At 41.0% G+C, this 22,370-nt stretch overlaps 1 protein-coding gene across 2 annotated transcripts in view; it reads right to left on the bottom strand.

Moving 5' to 3' along the window:
- The window catches only part of xpo6 (exportin 6), a 105,572-nt gene that overhangs the window by 70,527 nt on the left and 12,675 nt on the right, over positions 1–22,370 (bottom strand). For both annotated transcript variants that reach the window (XM_048551934.2, XM_048551933.2), the window contains exons 2-5: positions 8,419–8,509; positions 7,515–7,627; positions 6,890–7,087; positions 2,456–2,615 (exon numbers count right to left, since the gene is read on the bottom strand). In XM_048551934.2, coding sequence (XP_048407891.2) covers positions 2,456–2,615; positions 6,890–7,087; positions 7,515–7,627; positions 8,419–8,509 — 562 coding nt within the window. The remainder of the gene's footprint in view (positions 1–2,455; positions 2,616–6,889; positions 7,088–7,514; positions 7,628–8,418; positions 8,510–22,370) is intronic.

The raw sequence follows: 22,370 nt of genomic DNA, 5'->3' as shown, positions 1-22,370 counted from the left end.
ATGAGGTTATGCTGCAGCTGTACAAAACTCTGGTGCGGCCGCTCTTGGAGTATTGCATACATTTCTGGTCACCGCATTATAAGAAGGATGTGGAAGCTTTGGAAAGGGTGCAGAGGAGATTTACTAGGATGTTGCCTGGTATGGAGGGAAGGTCTTACGAGGAAAGGCTGAGGGACTTGAGGCTGTTTTCATTAGAGAGAAGAATGTTGAGAGGTGACTTAATTGAAACATAAAATAATCAGGATGGTTAGATAGAGTGGATAGGGAGAGCCTTTTTCCGAGGATGGTGACGGCGAGCATGAGGGGGCATAGCTTTAAATTGAGGGGTGGAAGGTATAGGACGGATGTCAGAGGTAGTTTCTTTACTCAGTAGTAAGGGAATGGAATGCTTTGCCTGCAACAGTTGTAGATTCGCCAACTTTAGGTACATTTAAGTCGTCATTGGATAAGCATATGGACATAGATGGAATAGTGTAGGTTAGATGGGCCTCAGATCGGTATGACAAGTCGGCACAACATCAAGGGCCGAAGGGCCTGTACTGTGCTGTAATGTTCTGTTATGTCATGTTCTATGAATAGTTTACAACACGATAGATGATTAGTTCAGTCTTGCAAAAAACTCATTTTCCTGTTAAATGGGACAAAAAAGTGCAATACCTGCTACAAAGCGGGAAAATAGTGAATACTTGGTGTTACTATTGCTTCACAAGTGTTGCAAACATCACTTGTTTTGTATGCTGGAATTTAATACATTAACAAAGCACTTGCTTTTTAGAACACTCATAATATCAGTGGGTTTCTTTTTGAAGTGCAATTGTTCATATGTACAAATCTACTTCCAGTGTCTTTACCAACAATAGCAAAATGAATTACTTGGATGGTGGTGAGGGAGAAAGGTCAGCAAACACTGGGAGAATCCAGTGCTCTCTTGCATTGTGTCACTGTTCCTTAGCTGGATGACAGTTCCAAAAAACCTCCAAATGATGGAAATGACCCTTACGTATTGCAGTGAAGCTAATCTACATAAGTTCTGGAACCACAAATTCTAACTCAACTTGAAGAGCATTACTAACTCAACCAAAGTATAGGAGATGGGATTAAAAAAAAAACACCAAAACCAACCTCACTATCATAAGTGTAAAATGCTTTATGGGCAGTTCTCAATCTCACTTGTTACGATGATCAAATTAAGTTTACCTGTGCAGCATCCTCTTTAGTACATGAAAAACAGCTAGTTTCAGAACAAGGAGTATAGACCATATGAACAGGTGTACGCCACTTGGTCCTTCAAGCCTGTTTTGCAAAACTACAAATCGCCTAACTCTATTTACCTACTTTTGGCCAATAGCCCTTAATATCTTTGCTGAACAAACATTTCAGATTTAAAATTAACAACTGGTGTCGCATCAACTGCCATTTTTGGAGCAGTTCCAAAATCACTACTGTGTTTTTAGATTAGATTAGATTTAGATTAGATTCCCTACAGCGTGGAAACAGGCCCTTCGGCCCAACAAGTCCACACCGCCCCTTGAAGCATCCCCCTATAACCTACACACCCCTGAACACTATGGGCAATTTAGCATGGCCAATCCACCTAACCTGCACATCTTTGGACTGTGGGAGGAAACCGGAGCACCCGGAGGAAACCCACGCAGACACGGGGAGAATGTGCAAACTCCACACAGACAGTCGCCCGAGGTTGGAATTGAACCCGGGTCCCTGGCGCTGTGAGGCTGCAGTGCTAACCACTCAGCCACTGTGCCGCCCTTATTAGGAGATGAGGTATTGATCCTGGACAGCTAGATCCACAACCATTGCTGCCCAATTATTTTGTGGTACTACAAAACCGTAGGTGACAGTATGAACCTGTTCATTTTACAACACCTGTGTTAGCAAGTGTTCAATAAATCCAAAATTAATCTGAATTCCCTTGCTGACCCCACAATCTTGAGTAATTTTCTGCTTCAATTGTTATTCAAATTATCTTAACTCCACTAAGTATCTCTACTGGAATTAATTCCGTCTTATACAGTGACTATATTTTATCTCAGATGAAATACACAACTTACAGTGTGGGTAGCCATTCAGCCCACATTCCTGTGCCAGTGCTAGCTTCTCAAAAACTACGTTCCATGAGCCCATTTCCTTGCTCTTTTCTTGTATCCTCTTAAGTGCTTTAAAAATTAAGACTATAATTTCATATTAAACTAAAAGAGCAAGGAAATGGGCTTATGGAATGTAGTTTTTGAGAAACTAGCACTGGCACAGGAATGCAGGCTGAATAGCTACCCACGCTGTAAGTTGTGTACTTCATCTAAGAATTCATTTTAAAGTATCACTGTCCTAATAACTCATTAGAGAATACAATCTCTTGCCTCTTTGCTCCTCTGATAAGCCTGGTCTGACTTCCCAATCCACTGGAACAATCTTTCCATTTGCCCAGTGTTGCACTGACCTGTGAGAAGACTTAGTACTGTTGGCACTTGATCCAGCAGCAGTTTTCGGAGCTCTTCCTTCCGTGCCACACTGAGGTCCTCCCGTGGGCATGCTAACTCCTCTGAGGTAGTCTTCAACATGATCAGACCCAAAGGTGTGGTGGAAGGAGCCTGGATTAGCTACAATAGGAAGACATTTCACAGCTTGCAAAGCAGCAAACAGACATTGCTACACAGTAGAGTTAGAATGTTCACAGGTAACTTAAAATAATTCACTTCAGCAACACTGAACTCCCTCCTCCAGACATGTACCAAAGCTGACTTTTGCAGTAATAAACAGGCAGACAAGCCTATCAACAGACACACGAGTAAGCCAAGAGGCTCTGATGAAGGGTCTAGGCCCGAAACGTCAGCTTTTGTGCTCCTGAGATGCTGCTTGGCCTGCTGTGTTCATCCAGCCTCACGTTTTATTATCTTACACGAGTAAGCCAAGTTTGTTTCTTAAGACAAAAAGTTTAATGAGTCACTTCAATAACTCCCTTTGACAAGCACCACAAACTCATGCTAGCCAACTAACAGGAGAAATGAAAGGTGCAACCTACATCTGCCCCAATGCACCAGATAACCTCAACTTGAATGCAGTGAATTTGCAAAGCCTAATGAAACTTTGCAGTTGTCCTTGCACCAAATCCAAAACTTCTCTAGCCAGATTCAAACTGAAGTAAATAAAGCACTGCGCAAGAACCTTGCTATAACTGTTTAAAAAGCTAGATGAATTTGACACTCCTGGGACTACGCTGAGTTTGTCACCTGAACTGGGAAAGGTTCAGCACATTGCAGTTACACATTGGCCCCATCTACAGTCTCCAAATATATGTGGCATCCAAGCAGACAATTTGCAATTCTATTTAATCACTAGAACTGTTGAAGGAAATGGAATAATTTTGAATTAACACGTCCTAATTGGTCAACTTTGAAATTTTCAAAAAGGCTCAAATTTTGAATTTGATCAACCATTGTCTCACGTAAGCTTGAATTCAACACACAGAAATGACTCTTCAGATGTCGAAAAAACAGCTTTGGGCAGAAACTAACCTGGAGTACACAAGATAGCAGGAACGGCCGATGCTGGAGTCCGAGATAACAAAACGTACAGCTGGATGAACACGGCAGATCAGGCAAGCTGAGGTTTTGGGTCTGGACTCTTCAGAAATGGGGGAAGGGGGCTCTGAAATAAATAAATAGTGATGGAGGGGAGATGATGATGGAAGGTGGACAGAAGAGCAGATAGGCGGAGAGAAAAGAGACAGGTCAAGGAGGCGGGAATGGAGCCAGCAAAAGGTGAGTACAGGTAGGGAGTTGGGATGGGGGAAATTGGTCAGTTGGGAGAAAAAGACAGACAGGTCAAGGAGACAGGGACCAGCTGGGCTGGTCTTGGGATGATGGCAGGGTGGGGAGATTTTGAAGCTTGTGAAATCCACATTGAGACCATTGGGCTGCGGGGTTCTCAAGCAAAGCGAGGTGCTGTTTGTTCAGCTGGCATTGTTGTGGCACTGGAGGTGGCGTAGGATGGACATGTCACCCAAGAAGTGGGAGAGGGTGTTGAAGTGGTTCACAAATGAGAAGTGTAGTAGTTTGTAATGAACCGAGCATAGGCGTTCCACAAAGTGATCTCCAAGTTGCCACCTGGTTTCCCCGATGTAGAGGAGCTTGCTCCCAATGTGGCCTCCTTCACATCATGGAAACCAGGTGGCAGCTTGGAGACCACTTTGTGGAACGCCTATGCTCGGTTCATTACAAACTACTACACCTCTCATTTGTGAGCCACTTCAACACCCTCTCCCACTTCTTGGGTGGGATGTCCATCCTACGCCACCTCCAGTGCCACAACAATGCCAGCTGAACAAACAGCACCTCGCTTTGCTTGAGAACCCCGCAGCCCAACGGTCTCAATGTGGATTTCACAAGCTTCAAAATCTCCCCACATCCAAACACATCCCAAGACCAGCCCAGCTCGTCCCAGCCTCCTTGACCTGTCCATCTTCTCTCCACTTATCTGCGCCTCTATCCACCTTCCGTCATTGTCTCCACCTCTATTTATTTCCGAGTGCCCTTTCCCTCCCTCATTTCTGAAGGGTCTGGACCCGAAGCATCAGCCTTCCTGCTCCTCTGATGCTGCCTGGCCTGCTGTGTTCATCCAGCTCTACATTCGTTACCTCTGGAGTACACCAGGCTGTGTTTCAGATGCCACTCCTCTGGAAATGCACACTGCTTTTCAAGATGTAGAACAAGACAAGGCCTTAAAAGGATTAACTATAAAGTCAAGATGCAAAAAATCTGATTTGTACTGCCTTGCATTTAAAATTCTGAGGTGTAGTTAACCAGCACACTGACGAGGGTTAACAATTTAATAGGATGGATAGAGAAACTAAAACAAAGCTGCAAGAAGAGCTCAGCAGGTCTGGCAGCATCTGTGAAGGCAAGAAAAAAAACAGTTGTTAGTGTTTTGGTTCCAGTGACCCTTCCTCAAAACTGATGGCGGCTGCAAAAATCAGTTTATATGCTGAAAATAGGGAGATTGGTGGGGCAGGGAGCAAACAATAGGATAGAGCCCAAAAAGAGAGAGAAATATAGTTAGTTAGGCAAAGGAGTTGCTGACAAACAGGCTGTGAGGGTGTGTAGTTGTTACTGGGGGCAGTTAGTGACTAACAATAGGTAGTATGTAATGGCAGATTAGGTGATAACAAAGCTTGGGGTGTGGGGTTGGGGTTAGGACATGGGAGTGTTTAGGCCCTAAAAATTATTGAACTCTAGAGTCCGGAGGGCTGTAGGGTCCCCAAGTGGAAAATGAGATGTTGTTCCTCTAGACTGCATTGGACTTTGCTGGAACACTGCAGCAAGGCAGAGACAGAGATGTTTGCCAGGGAGCAGGGTGGTGTGTTAAAATAACAGGCAACAGGTAGAAGAGAGTCTTTTTTTGCATGCAGAACACAAATGTTCCATGAAGCGATCGCCAAGTCTATGAACTCACTGACTCCTACAGTTGCCTGGACTGTACATCTTCACTCCCCACCTCAAAGACTCCACCCCATTCTCTCGGTTCCTCCGTCTCAGTCACGTATGTTCAGAGGTGGCCAACTACAACAAGTTGTCCAGCTTCTTCCTCAACCAAGGGTTCCCCAGCGCTTATCCAAAGGGTCCTCAACCGGGTCTGACCCATCTCCTGCACGCACCCCTTCTCTTCCCTCCTGCAACAGCAATAGGGTTCCCTTCATCCTCATCTACCACCCCACCAGCATCCACATCCAGATCATCAAACACCATTTCCAGTGAGATGCTACCACCACACATTACCCTCCTCTCCCTCATCCGCCTTCTGCAGGGACTGTTCCCTCTCTGGGGCACGCTGGTCGACACTTCCTTCAACCCCAACACTATCAGACAGCACTTTTCCCCTGCAACTGACAACGGTGCAACACCTGCCCATTTACGTTCTCCCTCCCCAGTAACCAAGGGCCCAAACACAGCTTCCAGGCGAATCAAAACTTCACCTGCACTTCCCAGAATCTAGACTACTGCATTCACTGCTCACAATGCAGTCTCCTCTATATTGGGGAAGTGAAGCATAGACTGGCTGACCACTTGGCAGAACATCTACATTCTTGCGCAAAAAAGAGAGACCCTGAGATCCCTGTTCCCTGGCTTGCTGCAGCGTTCCAGTGAAGCTCAACACAAGCTGGAAGAACAACACCTCATTTCTGCTTGGAGAACCTCCAACCCTCCAGAGTCAAGAGTTCAATAATTTTAGGGCTTAAACTCTCCCATGTCCCAGCTCCCAAGCACACACACCAGGCCTTGTCACAGCCTGCAAATACACTTGTTAGTCACTATTAACAACTATTTACCCACCCAGCCTGATCATTATCAACTCCTTTGTCTGTCCAACTGCTCTTCTCTCTCTCTCTCTCTCTCTCTGGGTTCTATCCTATCATTTACTTCTTACCCCACACCCCTCCTATTTTCTGCACATAACTGATGGTAGCTGGGAAGATGTCAGTTTATGAGGAAGGGTCACCAGACCAGAAATGTTAACTTTTTTCCTTCACAGATGCTGCCAGGCCTGCTCAGTTTTTCCTGCAACTTCTGCTTTTGTTCCTGATTTACAGCATCTGCAGTTCTCTTGGTTTTAAAATTTCCTCAGATTGGGAAATATATGTCAAGGTGGTGTAATGTAAAATTAGAGCTGAGTCACTTGAGAAAAATGTGGAAGTATTTTTCCACAAAAGGGTACCAACCAACACAAAGCGCACATTTTTACAGGATGCCAGGAAACGAATCTGGATTTATTTCAAAGACCTGTTTTACTCTCGGGAAATTATATTCATGGATTTAGGTTACCTAACGGTATGTGCATGCAGTATCAATACCATTTTGACTTAACTTGCCTACATTACCTGTAATGTACTGGTGAAAAAATCATGGTAAAACATTGGCCAATCCTGCCTCCCGATATCAACAATTACTTTACACAACTTGTTGCGGATGAAATATGGCATTGTCTTGTGGTGTGCCAGCAGAAGCTTGGGTAAGCAGCTTCGAATCTCCATTTTATCTTGAGATGGGACTCCCAGCCACATCTTATTAATCAGATTCTGTTGACAGAAAGCAGGCATTATTTTCACAAAGTTCAAACAATTAGTCAGCTGAGGCGCACTGAATCAAGTAAATGACTCACTGCAAACTAAAATGAATCAACCATTTCATATTGGGCTGCAGACATTAACAGATTCTACTACAAAGATGTGCAAATAGTAAGAAACCACAATGTCCTATGATTAAAGCACTCTCTCCACACCACCTTGGGACTCATTTTATAAGAAGTTGGTTTACAAACGATATCCAATGCAATTAGAAACAGTGACTGCATCAATTATGACTAAGAACAGGACTCCAAGCCAGAGTCACACCAATACTCAACACCCAGTGTTTGAGAACTGTGCTTTTGGAAACAAACAGTAAAGCCAGTAATAACTACCACCAGGTCCAGCACACAGCTTTCATTCTGCATTCCTGACTTACCTCAAATACCGTCAAACTGTACATCATGACGTACTCATTGCGAGTGTTGGATAAAAAGTAAATACAATGTTGCCATGCTCCAATCTGCTGTGCAAAGTTATTTAGTAGCTCCTCTGTGGAACAAAGGAATTCACAATGAGGTAAGCTTCCAAAACACATCCCAATTATAAATATAACTAAGAATAAAGTATATTTGTTTAAGATCTCCTTAACTGTTAGGAGTGAAGTAAGAATATTCTTGACATTCTAAATAAAAACAAACAATCTTGAAAGTTAGATCAAAACAATGCTTTAGAAAAATAAAGAGTTACAGATGGAGGATGGTGTGCATGAGGCAGTTGGGGGTGGAATCATTATGAATTGGCATTAGACCAGTTGGTCTCCATGATGAGATAATGGGAACTGCAGATGCTGGAGAATTCCAAGATAATAAAATGCGAGGCTGGATGAGCACAGCAGGCCAAGCAGCATCTCAGGAGCACAAAAGCTGACGTTTCGGGCCAGACCCTAGGCCCGAAACGTCAGCTTTTGTGCTCCTGAGATGCTGCTTGGCCTGCTGTGTTCATCCAGCCTCACATTTTATTATCTTGGTCTCCATGATGACAAGCTTTTGGGGAAAAAATTTGGATCTTATATCAAAACAGCAAGGTGATAAATATCACTGCAACATCAAATGGAAAAGGGCTTCCATTCCCAGCACTTCAAGTTCTTGACCTCAAAATGACCATGAGAGCTGTAGTAGCAAACAGAAGGGACATCACCACAGGAGGAAGATGATATAAGTAATAATTTAGTAACATCTCCACAAAGCAAGGAAAGAGTCACATCAGAGCTCCACAGAAACATAGTAATTCATCTAAAGAAATGCAACAGCTTGATATAATAGTCAAATCTAATCACTTACCAATCTCCCTTTTTCGCTGATTTGTGGTACAACTGTGGAAAAACTCTGTCATGAGACTCTCCAGTGCACGCAGCGAGGCCTCTTCAGATGCCTGTGAAAACAGTGAAGCCACATTAACAAGTAGAAACTGATATGGACTGAAATATTGCTATATATTTGCATATTATTGACCGACTAGCAGATCTGGAACCTAACATCAGAAACTCAGGATTCCTTCTATTGTAGAGTGGGAGTCCATATGGAAGACGAAAGAGCACAATGGTCAGGAGCAACATATTACCAAAAACTGCATGTACTCAGCTCAATTTCTCAAGAATTGAGTTTGGCTCTCGGATTGGCTGCAACTCAAGCCCATTCTTTTCCATAGAGTAACTATGGAGCCCCTGACTTAGCTCAATAGATCTACAAGTTCAATCAAATTTAGCTTCATTTTATTGAAAAAAGACATGGGGCATATTCAGGGCTTTAAAACAAGGTCCTCAAATATTTACTCTTTCATTTTACATCCTATTCAACATTCCTGCAATTTAGATACTATCCTTTAAAAAAATTCAAGGGATATGGGTGCCCATCGACAAGGCCAATATTTGTTGCATTTATCTTGTACTAGCCAATTAAAATTTGTTAATGGAGACAGCATAATACAAAGAAAGGTTGTTAGCAGAGATCGCCTACATCTTTGCATCCCCCTCTCTCGCGCTGTAAACTCAATTTTAAGGAATATTCCATTAAAGAAATAATTACAAAGCACAGAATCAGAAATCCTACAGTGCAGACATTTGCCCATACAGACCATCGAGTCTGGACCAAACTACTCAGCATCCCACTGAGATACAACCCCTCTCACCCCATATCCCTGTAACTGTACACTTATTTAGCCTATACATCCTGCATGCAATGGGACAATTTACCATAACAATGCAACTAACTGGCACATCTTTGAACTACAGGAAGAAGCCAGGGCTCCTGGCAGAAACCCACACTGACACAGGAAGAACTTGTAAACTCCACACCAGCAGTCACCCAAAACTGGAAATGAACCCAGGTCCCTAGAGCTAAGACAGCAGTGCTAACCACTGAGTACCGTGCCATCCTTTCTAATTAATTTAAGCACTAGTTTATTCTGCCCTGCACCGCAATGATTAATATTAATGCAACCTATTTCAGACTTGTTTGAGTAGGACAGAGAAGAGTAAAAGGAATTTGCAAAATTGAATGTTTCAGCTACATTTAGGGAGAGGGATTCCTGTAATTTTTGGATTTTACATATTTGCAATTGCAGAAACTCCTCTGGAATTTGAGACTTCGCAACATTTGCAATACATCACAACAATGGAATGCATAACAGTTTACCAAAAAAATCCTTAACATGAAATTAAAAACTTCACATTTAATGTTCCATTTTCTTTTCACATTAAAGGGGGTAACAGTTTCACCTCCCAGCTACATTGATGCCATAAGCAAAGAAAATAGGGACACCATTTCAGATCAGCCTGAAATGGTGTGGGCCACCAGCTCAGCTATTAAAAGCATTCATTGGCTAGTATGGAATTTTACAAGTCACTTACTTGGCTGTGGCAATGTAAGCCGTAACAAAAATCTTATTTTTGTGTACTGTAGCTACATAATCTACAGCCACAACCCCCAATCCACACAAACTACAGGAGCCCCACAACCAGATTTGGTGAGAATACAGACTCCCTTAGAAGTAATGTTTCAATTAATAAAAGCAGACCTATATGCCCTGTATGTCTAGACTCCCACTCATATCAGCTGTTTGACAAGCATAAAGACAACACCACTATGGTGGAAGAAAAACAAAAAGAAAAGAGCTTTTAACAGAAAGAGCAAATAATTTTGAAATACATCCTAAAGAGCGAGACAAAAAGTGGAAAAAACCAATAACTGGAATCAAAAGCAGCTAAAAAGGCACTGGCTGGGACATATAACTGAAGATTACTAGCAATTTCAACTGGGTTAAGACTAAAAGGACAGAATTACCAATGCAGAGGAGGGTACTGAAGTAGATATGCAAGATGAAAACCAACAGGGCAAAGTTTAGACAGAGATGTTGGATGTGAAGGATTTTAAGACAGGACTGCAGACAGGACTTCTGGACCAATGACTATTTGTGAAGGACAGGAGGCAGGCCAGCAAGAAAAGTATTGTCAGCATGTTTACATTTGTAAGGACTGCCAAAAGATTTGAAGCTATATAGCAATGAGCATCATATGATGAGGAACTGTGTCTATGTTGGCAAATGTAACGTATGCTCTCAGATCTAGATTGCACAGCTCAAATTCAAAGTCTAGAAGTCACAGAATAAGCCTTTGCAGCAACTTTTAACGTAATCTCTTTACACTGAAGAGAGTTCAGAAATTGGTTGTGGCCCAAGTGATCTACAGTGGCATCACTTCTCCACCCCAGCCTCTTCCCACCATGCTTAATAGAAAGAAAATATACAGGAAGTAAATAGCTCATCACAGAAGTTAAGTTTAAGATCTAAGTGTAGTCAAATAATCAATAATAGCGAAATAAAGTAGCATTGTGGCAGGATGCTGAGAGCATACAGCTATTTTCATGAGCACAGGCTTTAAAAATCTTTAATATTCTTGGAGTTGCAAAAAGGCTTAAACATTCTGTAATCAGTCAAAATTCCCACTTCTGACCTTGTTATTGTTGATGAAGCAAATGATGGTTGCCCTTAAGAGCTTTCACAATGATGCTTGGGCAGTTGAGAGATGATTGGTTGTCAACTGCAACCATTTTCTTTTGGAAGCCACACTTAGCAAACATGGATAAAACACACCCGAGCAACCTTCTATATGGTCAAGTAAATACTAGTAACATACTTAAGTGTAGCTAGTTCTGGTGGGCAAATCTTTGTTATTAATGTTGGAATATTGTCAGGATGCATAGACTTTGCAGTATCCACCCCCTTCAGCAGGTCTTTTATCACACAGAAAAAATCAGAAGATCTGAAGACTGGCCTCTGTTTTGGGATATCAGGAGCATGATCACCTACTTCAAATCTATGGCTCGATTTGGCTGCAGATGCTTCTGTCATCTTTTTTCTCATTCTGTGCTTTCGTCATTGAAGCTATGGAATTTGTGAAGTCTCTTCCTGTTAATTGTTTACTTCTGTATCTTCAGTCATGCTGGGTTGCTATCTTTTAGAACAGATATTAACTCAAAAGCTCATTTACTTGTCCAGGTGGACATGAAATTACTGTTTGAAGCAGCTTGCCTGTTTCCTTCCCATTTTGCTGCTTCAGCCAACACCAAAACCATTTTCTGATCATTCACTGAATTCCTATTACGAAGGCCTTGCTCTATGCAAAATGGCTCCTGCTTCTTCCTACAAAAATCACTAATTGTATTCCGGAAGCAAGGTATTTACCCAACAATCCAGGAGATGAGGGGCCAGGAACTGTAGCATATAGTTTACCTCCTCACTCCTCATTCTGTCTAATCACCCACGAGGCACATGTTAGGAGTCTAATAAAATTCTCTACATTTGTTAATTATGATTCCAACAGCATTCGAGGAATTTGATACTATCCAGAACAAAGCAACTGACTTGTCTGGCATACTCTCCACCAGCATAGTAAAATATTCACTGTTCACCTTCGCTTCATTTGATCTGTGAATGTATTATTCTAGACAGGGTTGAAAGGAAAATTTAATTTCTTTTTTCTCTTCTGTAACCAAAAAATTGTTTTTAATTTTTGTTTTCCCTTTTGAAATAAACCACGCTGCGTTCCACCCAAATTCTGTTTGCGAAGTATAAAATGTTAAATTATTTGCAAAAAACTAAGACTTAAACAGAAGTACAATTTATTCACGCATTCTGACCACGAGGTTGACTTGTGGTGACACACAAATGCAGGGAGGAAAGAGGGAGAGAGGTTGCAATTAAGAGCGAATATGCATAGCTTTGATTTATAAAGGAAGTCACACAAGTTGTAAATCCAAACTGGGCCCAGGGAGATTCTTCTCCATAGGAACGTGGATGCAAATCGACTGAAGGCAACATCTTGCAGCAAAATTGCTTTTCATGATAACTGAAGACATAGCAATAAGAAAGAGTGTGATCTATTTTCCATCATAAGTTCTCTGTTGGAAAACTGGGTTTCAAACAGGTTGAGACTTGAGGTGGTGTTAGCTCAGCACAGAGTCCTGTCGCAATGCAGCAGGTTATAGTTCCTTAGAAGACTGATGCTAATGATAACTAGATCCTTACCAGACTCGAGTTAGGGTTCATAAAATGTGCAATTAAAAGCTTCCCCCACCAACCATAAGTCAGGAGCTTTGGTTATGTGCAGGGATCCATGACAATTTAGTTTCAACTTGGTTTCTAGATCAGTTTCTCTCTCTGGCCAGGACTTTTGCTCTTCTGTACATGAATCATGAACCATTACAGTCACTTCAGGCATAATGAATTTCAATAGTTCCTCTGTTTAGATCTGTTGGAAAGGTATCGAGCCCACTGGTCTGTGCATTTGTGCAGACTTCAAGGCCCACAGAATGCAAGGGCAAGACATTCCTAGGTGAGATTTCTACCCTGACAATTGACTGGAATCCTTAGAAATTTGTCAATTTGCACAGAGACCATTTTCTAAGTTCATTTTAATCAAGTGTAGCTTTTAAACAGTTCACAATTTCTCATTTTGTGGACACATCATTATCAACAAGATGAATGGCAGCATGTTGCCAAGGCTCCTTCCACATCACTTTTCAAGCATACAAACTATCTAAAAAGGACAAGGGACAGCAGGTACATCAGAGCATATCATTTGCAGTTCCCCTCCAATTCAAACATCATTTGGGCTTTATATTACACTGTTCCCCCACTGACATTGAGGTAGAAAAATATGGAGAAGTTTCCTCACTATAAGCATGGTTCAAGGTAGCAGAACACTACTACTTGCTCAAAGACTTTAAAGGGTGGACCATAGATGTTAGCCCAGCCAGCAACACATCTCGTGAATTAGCAACAATGGAAGTTCTTAATTCTTGACTTATGTATATCACCCAAGTCTCCAGATGTATGTGGGCACCTTTATAAATCTGAAGCATCAAGATAAATGTGTACTTCATCTCAATATCTACTGATTGGTTACTGTGGACCTGCTGCTCATGAGGTAGACCCAATATCCATCCATCACGACCTCAACCCCAGCCCAAGACGACACAGATCGCAGTGCTTCACAGTACATAGCAGCACTGTCGGCATTGAGTTATTTCAGTTTGGGAGTACAACAGCAGAGAAAGTTTCATAAGGACTGAACTCCAGATAGCATCTCCAATGTCTGGAAAGTTTGCACCCAGTTTTTTTGTGGTTAGAAGTTGTTGGTACACTGCTGTTAAAGATAACCTATGTGACTTCTAGATTCAAGAAAATTTCAGAGGACAGAGCAAATAGTTTTTAGTATAGCTACAGCAGGAGCACTTGTGCACTCAAACATGAGTTTAACATGTCAGGACTCCAATTACTTTCTCTTTCACTCAAAACCTGTTTAAAATACATTAGCTGCTCAACTACTGTCATTCTGACAATATTTACAATGTGGTGCTTATTTAAATTTCACAACTAGATGACCATATAATAGGGAAATGCATAATCTGGTTCAGTCAAGCACCAAGGATGAAATAGCTAATCTAAGCTCTAGAATGTGTGCAACATTGGGAGGAAAATAAACTAGTCTGCAGCTTTTAAAATCAGAACTAACATAGCCCTCAAGTACTTCTGTAGAGTTTTACACATGCTTACAAAGATCTCCAACCATGCTAATCCTGAAATGTATTCAAGTTGAGGCAAGTTTTACTTCAGGGTCAATAACTTTGATTTAGCAATGCAATACTTTTGAAACTTAGCTGTGGACTTCTGAAAGCAGGAATTATTTTGAATTTTGATTAAGAGAACTCGTGCTGTGGCACTGGATTTGGAATTTGATGCCAATTGGATCTGTCTACTGCATTTCCAGACAGGAACTATCTGGCAATTCTTGCAATATCCATTTACAAAGGCAATATGTGGCAAAATTCACCGAATACAGATTATCAGCCTTCTAGTGGATTTAAGCATTGTAATGCAAATAGAAAATAAAAAGGTTGTATTTTGATAACAAGCATTTGAAAGAAAAACAAAACAGTAAAATAGCAGCTTCGTCATGACAACAGGCAGATATGCCAGTCACGCAGAAATATCAAGAGGTGTCAGTTAATATCTTTGGATGTATGAATTGTTATAAATAAATGAGGCTGTTGCTCACTGTCATATTACAGGTAGCCCTGCTATGAGTGTTTCATTAACACAAATTGGCTAACATAATTGATGAATAGTGGATGCTGTTTGGATAACGTAAACTCTCCTGTACAGGTATTGCAATCTTCTATAGCTATTTCCCTATAACACAATGTTCTATTGCACGAGGTAGAAGAGAATTACCTGTACTCAGTTACAAACAGGACAAAAATTAGGCTTCATTGTGGTCAAGAGATTCACTTGAGCAAAGCAAGTTACCACTCATCCCACAGCCCACACAGGCTCAAACAACACAAACTATCCCATTCTCCCATCTACCCTGTAGCCTTAAATTTATTTTCAATTACCTATGAATTTTCTTTTAAAATCATTGATCATGCCTTCTACCACTCTTGTAAGTAACAAGGTCCAGGTCATTATAACTATTTTAAAAAGTGTTTCCCTACAACACTACCTGCATCTCCTGCTCAAAACCTTAAATCTACATCTCTTCATCCTTGCACCATGACCTAATGGAACTACTTTTCGTTGCACACCTTTCCAAGCTGGTCATAATAATTTCTCTCAACCAAATCTCCCTTGTTCCAAAAGGGAATCAGCTCAGCTTCAACTAAATCTTTAGTAAACATATTCTGCATCTTCTGAAAGCATACCCACCAAAATTGGACAATACTCTAGTAGTGCCACAACTATATAAAAACAAACATTCAGCACAACTACTGCCATTGAACTTAATGTTTGTTTTATGGGACCATAATTTTTATTTGACTACTTCATATTCTTGTCATCTCCCAACATTAACCCCTCTACTCTTCAGTTCACGCACTATTTGGAATTGCAACATTAAGTGTATATTGCCTCTTCCAACACCAACTTCAAGATATGTTACTTCACACTTCTATTAATATTCCACCAGTCACTTTAGGGGCAGCACAATGGCTCAATTGCTAGCAGTACTGCTTCACAGGTCAGGGACCCAGGTTCACTTCCACCCTCAGGTGACTCTGAAGTTTACATGTTTTCCCTGTGTCTACATGGGTTTCCTCTGGATGCTCTGGTTTCCTCCCACTCTCCAAAGTGCACATTAGGTGGACTGGCCATGCTAAATTGCCCATAGTACCTAGGGACACACAGGCTAAGTGGATTTTCCATGGGAAATGCAGGGTTACAGGGTTGGGATAGGGGGTTAGGATGCTCCAAGGGTCAGTGTGGACTCAATGAGCTGAATGCCCTGCTTCCACATTGTAGGGATTCTTTGAAAACTTGCATGCCCATTCTGTTAACATATGCCTTGTTGCAGTCAATTAGGATTCTCATCACTGCATTCTCAGGTTATATAACATTGATTTTTAATTTTTACTCTATTTAAATAATTTACATTAAAAAAATCTGAGATTCAGTTCCGAATTTTGAGCACCCCTGCCTTATACTCCAGTCTGAATCATTTACTACCAAAAGCATTTTGCTGTTCTTAAGGCTTTTTTTAAAAAAAAGTTGACATTGACCTTTCTATTCACTAAGAGGTTTATATCGTGCTTAGCCAAAACACCTTAAAATCCATATACAATATATACTGGATTTCTGCCAAACATGTTCCTTCAAAAAAAAAAGTTAATCTTTTTATAAATTCATACTGATTCTCATTAATTAACTCTCCAGAGTGTTCCATGAATATAATCCCATTTCAATTTTTTTCCTAAAGCCTTACAATGGATGGTAAACTAAAGCCTGCAGTTGGCTGGGGAGACCGAAGACATTCTATAATTTTAACTTCCTGCTTGCCCTTTAACATTCAATTGCCTTAAGTAAAGCGTGTTCCCAATAGACAAGTAATACCTCCATAAATTCCCCTGTGCATTCTCTCCTTTCTTCAATTCTAGCCTATGGCTCATCTTCCCCCCACCCCCTCAAGGTTATCCTCTTTCTGCTAATGTGTACCTGATTAGGGAGCAGAGCAGTCACCAGTTCCTTTTTAATCATTCAAATGAAATCCTGATAAATCACCCTAAGTTCTTAAAAAAATGGCCAGTTGAATGAGGTATTAGTGACTGCAGGCACTTTCAATCCAATACAAGCCAAAAAGTTAATATGTTGTTTCAGGAAGAGAACATGAATGGATCAAGAAAGGGTATTACAATCTAAGTGCCATAACAAAATTGCAGAAAATATCACTATATCTACAAAGATGTAAAAAAATTGTCCTGAATGTTGTGACAATTGACAGTAAAATAAAGCCTTGGTAGAAATAGAATCTCATAACACGAACAGTCCTGTTCTCATCTCAAAACTTAAGTCAACTTGGTCTTTTCCATAGGCATTGGGTTTCCCCATTTTCAAAACTGCAATTGCCCCATTTATGCAAGCCAAATGCACTGTTCATTAAAAAGTCTACACTTTTCAACTTAGTCTGATTTATGTTAATATGGTAAAGTTGTCACGTCCTAATGGATGACTGAGCTACTCTCCCATTAAAGAGCTAACTGGTGCTGGTTTAACTCAAGGGTTGCCACACCTTAGGAAAGGAGATTGACTAAAGTTACCATAAATGATTCCCAGCCAGTGCACTTTGGTTTGCAAACCAGCCATCCAGCCAACTGAGCTAACCTTCCTAAAGCTAGCATCCAGAATTGGACACAATATCCAGATGGGCCAAAATACTGATTCTATATAGTTTAACACATCATCCTGCCTTTTGTATTCTATCTTTATAAATGCTAGCATCCTAAATGCTATAATATCTTTGCCAAACTCTCGTTATCTTCAGAAATTCTCTCAAATAACCCTAGCATCTTTGTTGAGCACCTCAAATTTCTTCACATTGAAAGTTGAAGGCCTGTCATTTGACAACACACCACACATGGACCATGAACCCACACCATACTGAACTACAGTCTGACTTTTGATGTTCTAGCAATCATATGTTCCTTCCGTGCACTGTCGTCTGCTACTTAATAGCCATGCAGTTCATTTTCACAGACTATACAAAAGGTGGGTCGCATTGTGGACAGTGCAGACGGCTGCTCTAGGTTACAAAGGTATATTGCTGGGATGCAGAGCTGGGCTGAGAAGCAGCAAATGGAGTTCAACCCTGAAAAGTGAGGGGATTAACTTTGGAAGGACAAATTTGAAAGCAGAATACAGGGTTACCTGAAAGATTCTTGGGAGTGTGGAGGAGCAGAGGGATCTTGGGGTTCATGTCCACAGTTCCCTGAAAGCTGCCACCCAGGTGGCTAGAGTTGTTAGGAAGGCGTATGGTGTGTTAGCTTTCATTAATACAGGGATTGAGTTCAACAGCCATGAAGTTATGCTCCAGCTATACGAAACCTTGGTTTAGCCATATCTGGAGTATTGTGTCCAGGTCTGGTCACCTCATTACAGGAAGGATGCAGAAGCACTGGAAAAGGCACACAGAGGAGATTTATCAGGATGTTGCCTGGAATGGAGGGAAAGTTTTAAGAGGAAAGGTTCAGAGCACTAGGGCTTTTCTCTTTAGAATGAAGGATGAGAAGTGACTTGATAGAGGTGTACAAAATGATCAGAGGTATAGATAGAGTGGACAACCAGAAACCTTTTCAGAGGGTGGAGGTAGCTATTATGAGGGGGCATAGTTTTAAAGTGAGAGTGGAGGTAGATACAGGGGAGACAGAAATAGGTTCTTCACTCAGTGGTGGGGCATGGAATGCACTGCCAGGGAGGGTAGTGGGGTCAGCCTCATTAGGGGCATTTAGGCACATGGATGCTAGGATAAAGAGAGGGGTGGAGGTAGATAGACCTTCAGATTAGGGTAAAAGTTCCACACAACATCGTGAGCCCACTGTTCTATGGTCTATGTTCATTTGCTGTAGGACAAAAAGTCTTAAAGCATTTTGTTAATTCATTGTGTAAATTAAAGCACCGAATTATGAGTAACAAACACGACTAGAGCTCCTGCAAAGGGACTATAAAGGCATGGAAGCTGAATTATATGTTCACTATCACACTGGGACAAGAGTAACGCTTTTGATTCCCTTCAATTTCAAGCATAATACAATCTAATGTCTAATACTTAGATTTTCACACAGCACCTTATTGTTGAGTGGAGCACGTGATCACTGATAATGAGTGTGATCGGTGGCCAAGCATCATAAATGTGGAGTGCAAAAAAAGAGAGAGCCTGGCCAAGCAAGTCATGAATGGGACGAGAGACAGCGCCACAGGAAAAAGAGGGGTACAGATTAGAGCAGGGAAAAGCAGCACAAGGGATCAGTAACAACAGAAGTTGGATATGAATTTTCTTTAAGATTCCCTGCTTCAAAAATCAAAGCCACATGCAGATTTCTACATTCCAAGAAGAGCTTTGCAAACATGAATTTGAACTTTAAAGTGCAGTTGATGCCTCCTTTGTCCCAACCAGCAACTCCTCACAAACCCTGCCACTTTTCTACATTGCACCATCTTCAAAAATCTCTCATGCAGTTTGAGGTTTCTTGATATACTGAAGGTTGCATATTAAATTTCTTGATTTGATGTGTTTATAGCAATTAAATCACATTCAAACAGGCTACTAGCTGCAATGTCCATTACTATTAAGTTTAAGCAAATTTCATGCAACCAGGCACAACATATTCAAACTTGATGAAAAGACGTCATCAACTCTCAAAGCAAGGTACACACATTTTTGTCTGTCTTGATGTAAACACAAAAAAAATCAAAACAATACTCATTACTTTCTGATCCATTGCACTCCACCCCCAGACAGAATTTCAAGAACACAACTCAAACCTTGGGTACCTGCAAATAAGTGGCAATGCAGGGAAAAAAATCCCTGCCCATTACAGAGAAAGGTAGAAAATAAGGGAGTAGGCCACTCAGCCCTTCAAGATTGACCAACCAATATGGTCATGACTGACCATCCAGTTCAGAGCCCTACTCCAGCTTCCTCCTCAAACGGATTTGTCAGTCCAGAAATCTGACTGGTAAACCTTCACTGCACTCCCTCCATAGCCAGAATATTGTTTTCTTAAATGAAACCAAACTGCGTAGTCTCAAGTCTTTTTACAATTACAGGAAGACAACACTGCTCTTTGTATTCCAAATCCTTTCACTATGAAAGTCAACATTCCACTTGTCTTCTTGGCCACTCGCGTGCGTACTTTCTACAGCTGATGTAGAACTGCCTTCAGGTTTTGCTGCACCTCCCCTTCCCCAATTTCTTGGCAAATAATCTGCCTTCCTGTTTTTGATACCAATTTGATATTATTTACCTACATTATACTTTATCTGCATTTGCCCAATTTATCCAAATTACAAAAGCATCTCGGCATCCTCCTCAGTTCTTTCCCAGTTTCATCTCTTCTATAAACTTGATGTTACATTTGGTTCCCTTAACTATTGATATCGTGAATAGGTCTCCAAGCGGTATCCAGTGGTCACTAACTGCCACTTGGAAGAAGACTCATTTATTCCTATTGTTTCTTGAGTGATAATCAATTCCCAATCATGTCAATACTCTGTCCCCAATCTCATGGGCTTTAATTTTACATGCTAACATGTTGCGGCACATTATCAAAAGCCTTCTGAAAGTCCACAGGCTCCCTTTTATCAATAGTGGCAGTCACAACCTTGAGAAATTCCAGCAGATTTGCCAATCACGACTGCTTTCTGTAACTCCTTGGGTCACAAGTAATTATTTGACAATGGACTCCTGAGTAGCCTCATGGAGTTGACATCAGCTTCTGCAAGCCAACAGCAGGATCACATGAAACAATAGACTTCAAGACAATGTAGCTCTGAATGGGCATGGTCCCAACACAAAAATTCTCATTTTCTAAGAAATACAATGTTAAAGTACAGAAACACATCAGCCTCAAACAGGATGCAATGATTAGTCTTTGCACAATGTGCATTCCAATCCATCTACCCATAATGCTCCCATATCCTTTAATTTGCCTTTCTTTCATCTTGCCATCTCATTCAAACTTAATGCAACAGCTGAAGAAATAAATAGAAGTTAAAAAAAACTCAATGATGCCCAAAATTGACACTATTGAGGCGCAAAAAGTTGAAGAGCAGTGGGGCAAAAACTTTGCTTTACTGAGCTCCAAATTAGATTGACTCATACCTTTTGATTAGTCAAAACAGAAGTATCAGCATTTATTTGTATTTTGAATTTTATTAGCTGTCCCACATGTTTACAAAATGAATTCCACCAATTTCACTAAAACAAACATGTCCACATTTCTTTTCTATTCAAATGGGGAACATGATATCAAAAGCCAAATGGATTTGGAAATGCTGCTTGGCATTAGAAGTGATCATGCTTGCAATGCAGTTAACAGTTTTTGCAACTTGAAATTTATTCTCCTAATCCCAACAAAGCTTAAATCCTTTCAGGATTTGGACAAGTAGTAGCAATTTAGTTCTACGAGAACAAAAAGTTGTAAAACATGATGCTAAAAGGATAGTTAAAGATGGAAGGAAACTTTATGAATAAGAGGTCTGTATCACATAAAAGTAATGGACTGAAATCATGTGCTAGTAGGTACCAGACATAGATTGAAACATGCTTGTAGCATTAGACTAGGGAAAAACAAACAGGGCAGATTGTAACATGTTTAAAATTTATAAAGTAGCAAGTGTGTATGGATGATAGCTGCAGCTAAATAAAAAGGGGCAGCATTATACCAATTTGGAATCCACATGGGTTCAGATAAAAGTTCCTCAGGGTGGAGTTCTAGGCCCAACCACATTCAACTGCTTTAAGTGACCTTCACCCTAATGACAAGAGACAATTTTTGATGACTGCAGTGTTCAGCACTATTTACAATTCCTCCGATACTGAAGCTGCCCATATCCAAGAGTAGCAAGACAATGACAATATCCAGGCTTAGTCTGAAAAGTGCTGGGCAATGACCATCTCCAAGAGGAGAGAATCTAACCATCTCATGGTGTCGCCACTGAATCATCCAGTATCAATAGACTCAACATTGACCAGAAACTAAACTGAATTCACCATATAAAAACAGAGTGGCTATGAGAGATCAAAAGCCAGGAACCTTGAACAAGTAACTCACTTGATTCCCCAGTCACTTCACCTACAAAAGTGAAAATCAGGAGTGTGATGGAACACTCCCCACTTCTCTAATGAGTGCAGCTCAAATAATACAAGCAGCGTGACATCAAGCAGGCTGAAATGCCCTGTTGTTTCGCACCACATCCACAAACATCCACTCCCTCCACGACCAATGCTCAGGAACAAGAGCTGACCAAGGCTCTTCAGATAACATCTTCCAAGCCACAACCACTTCCCATCCAGTAGGTGAAGGGCAGCAGACACATACAAACATAACCAACCACAAGTTCCACTCCAAGACACTCATCTGACTTGGAAATATATTGTGCCATTTCTTCACTGTCATTAGGCCAAAATCCTGGAACACGCTCCTTAACAGTAGTTTTGATGTACCTACACGATATGGACTTCAGCAGTTCAAGGCAACAGCTCCATTATAGCCTTCTGAATAGCAACTAGGAATGAGCAATAAATCTTAGTGCAGCCAGTGATACCCACATCCTATTGTGAATTTAAAATTAAAAAAAAAACAAGATTCATGACATTAAATGGGCACAGTTGCCAAACCATCTTAATTGCTTAAGAGGTGGGAAATGAAATATGCAGCATTCCTTTCTCCCACCCCTTAATAAT

The sequence above is a fragment of the Stegostoma tigrinum genome, chromosome 23, assembly GCF_030684315.1.
Source record: "Stegostoma tigrinum isolate sSteTig4 chromosome 23, sSteTig4.hap1, whole genome shotgun sequence".
In the NCBI taxonomy this organism is placed as follows: domain Eukaryota; kingdom Metazoa; phylum Chordata; class Chondrichthyes; order Orectolobiformes; family Stegostomatidae; genus Stegostoma; species Stegostoma tigrinum.
This window is presented reverse-complemented; position numbering and strand designations above follow the sequence as displayed.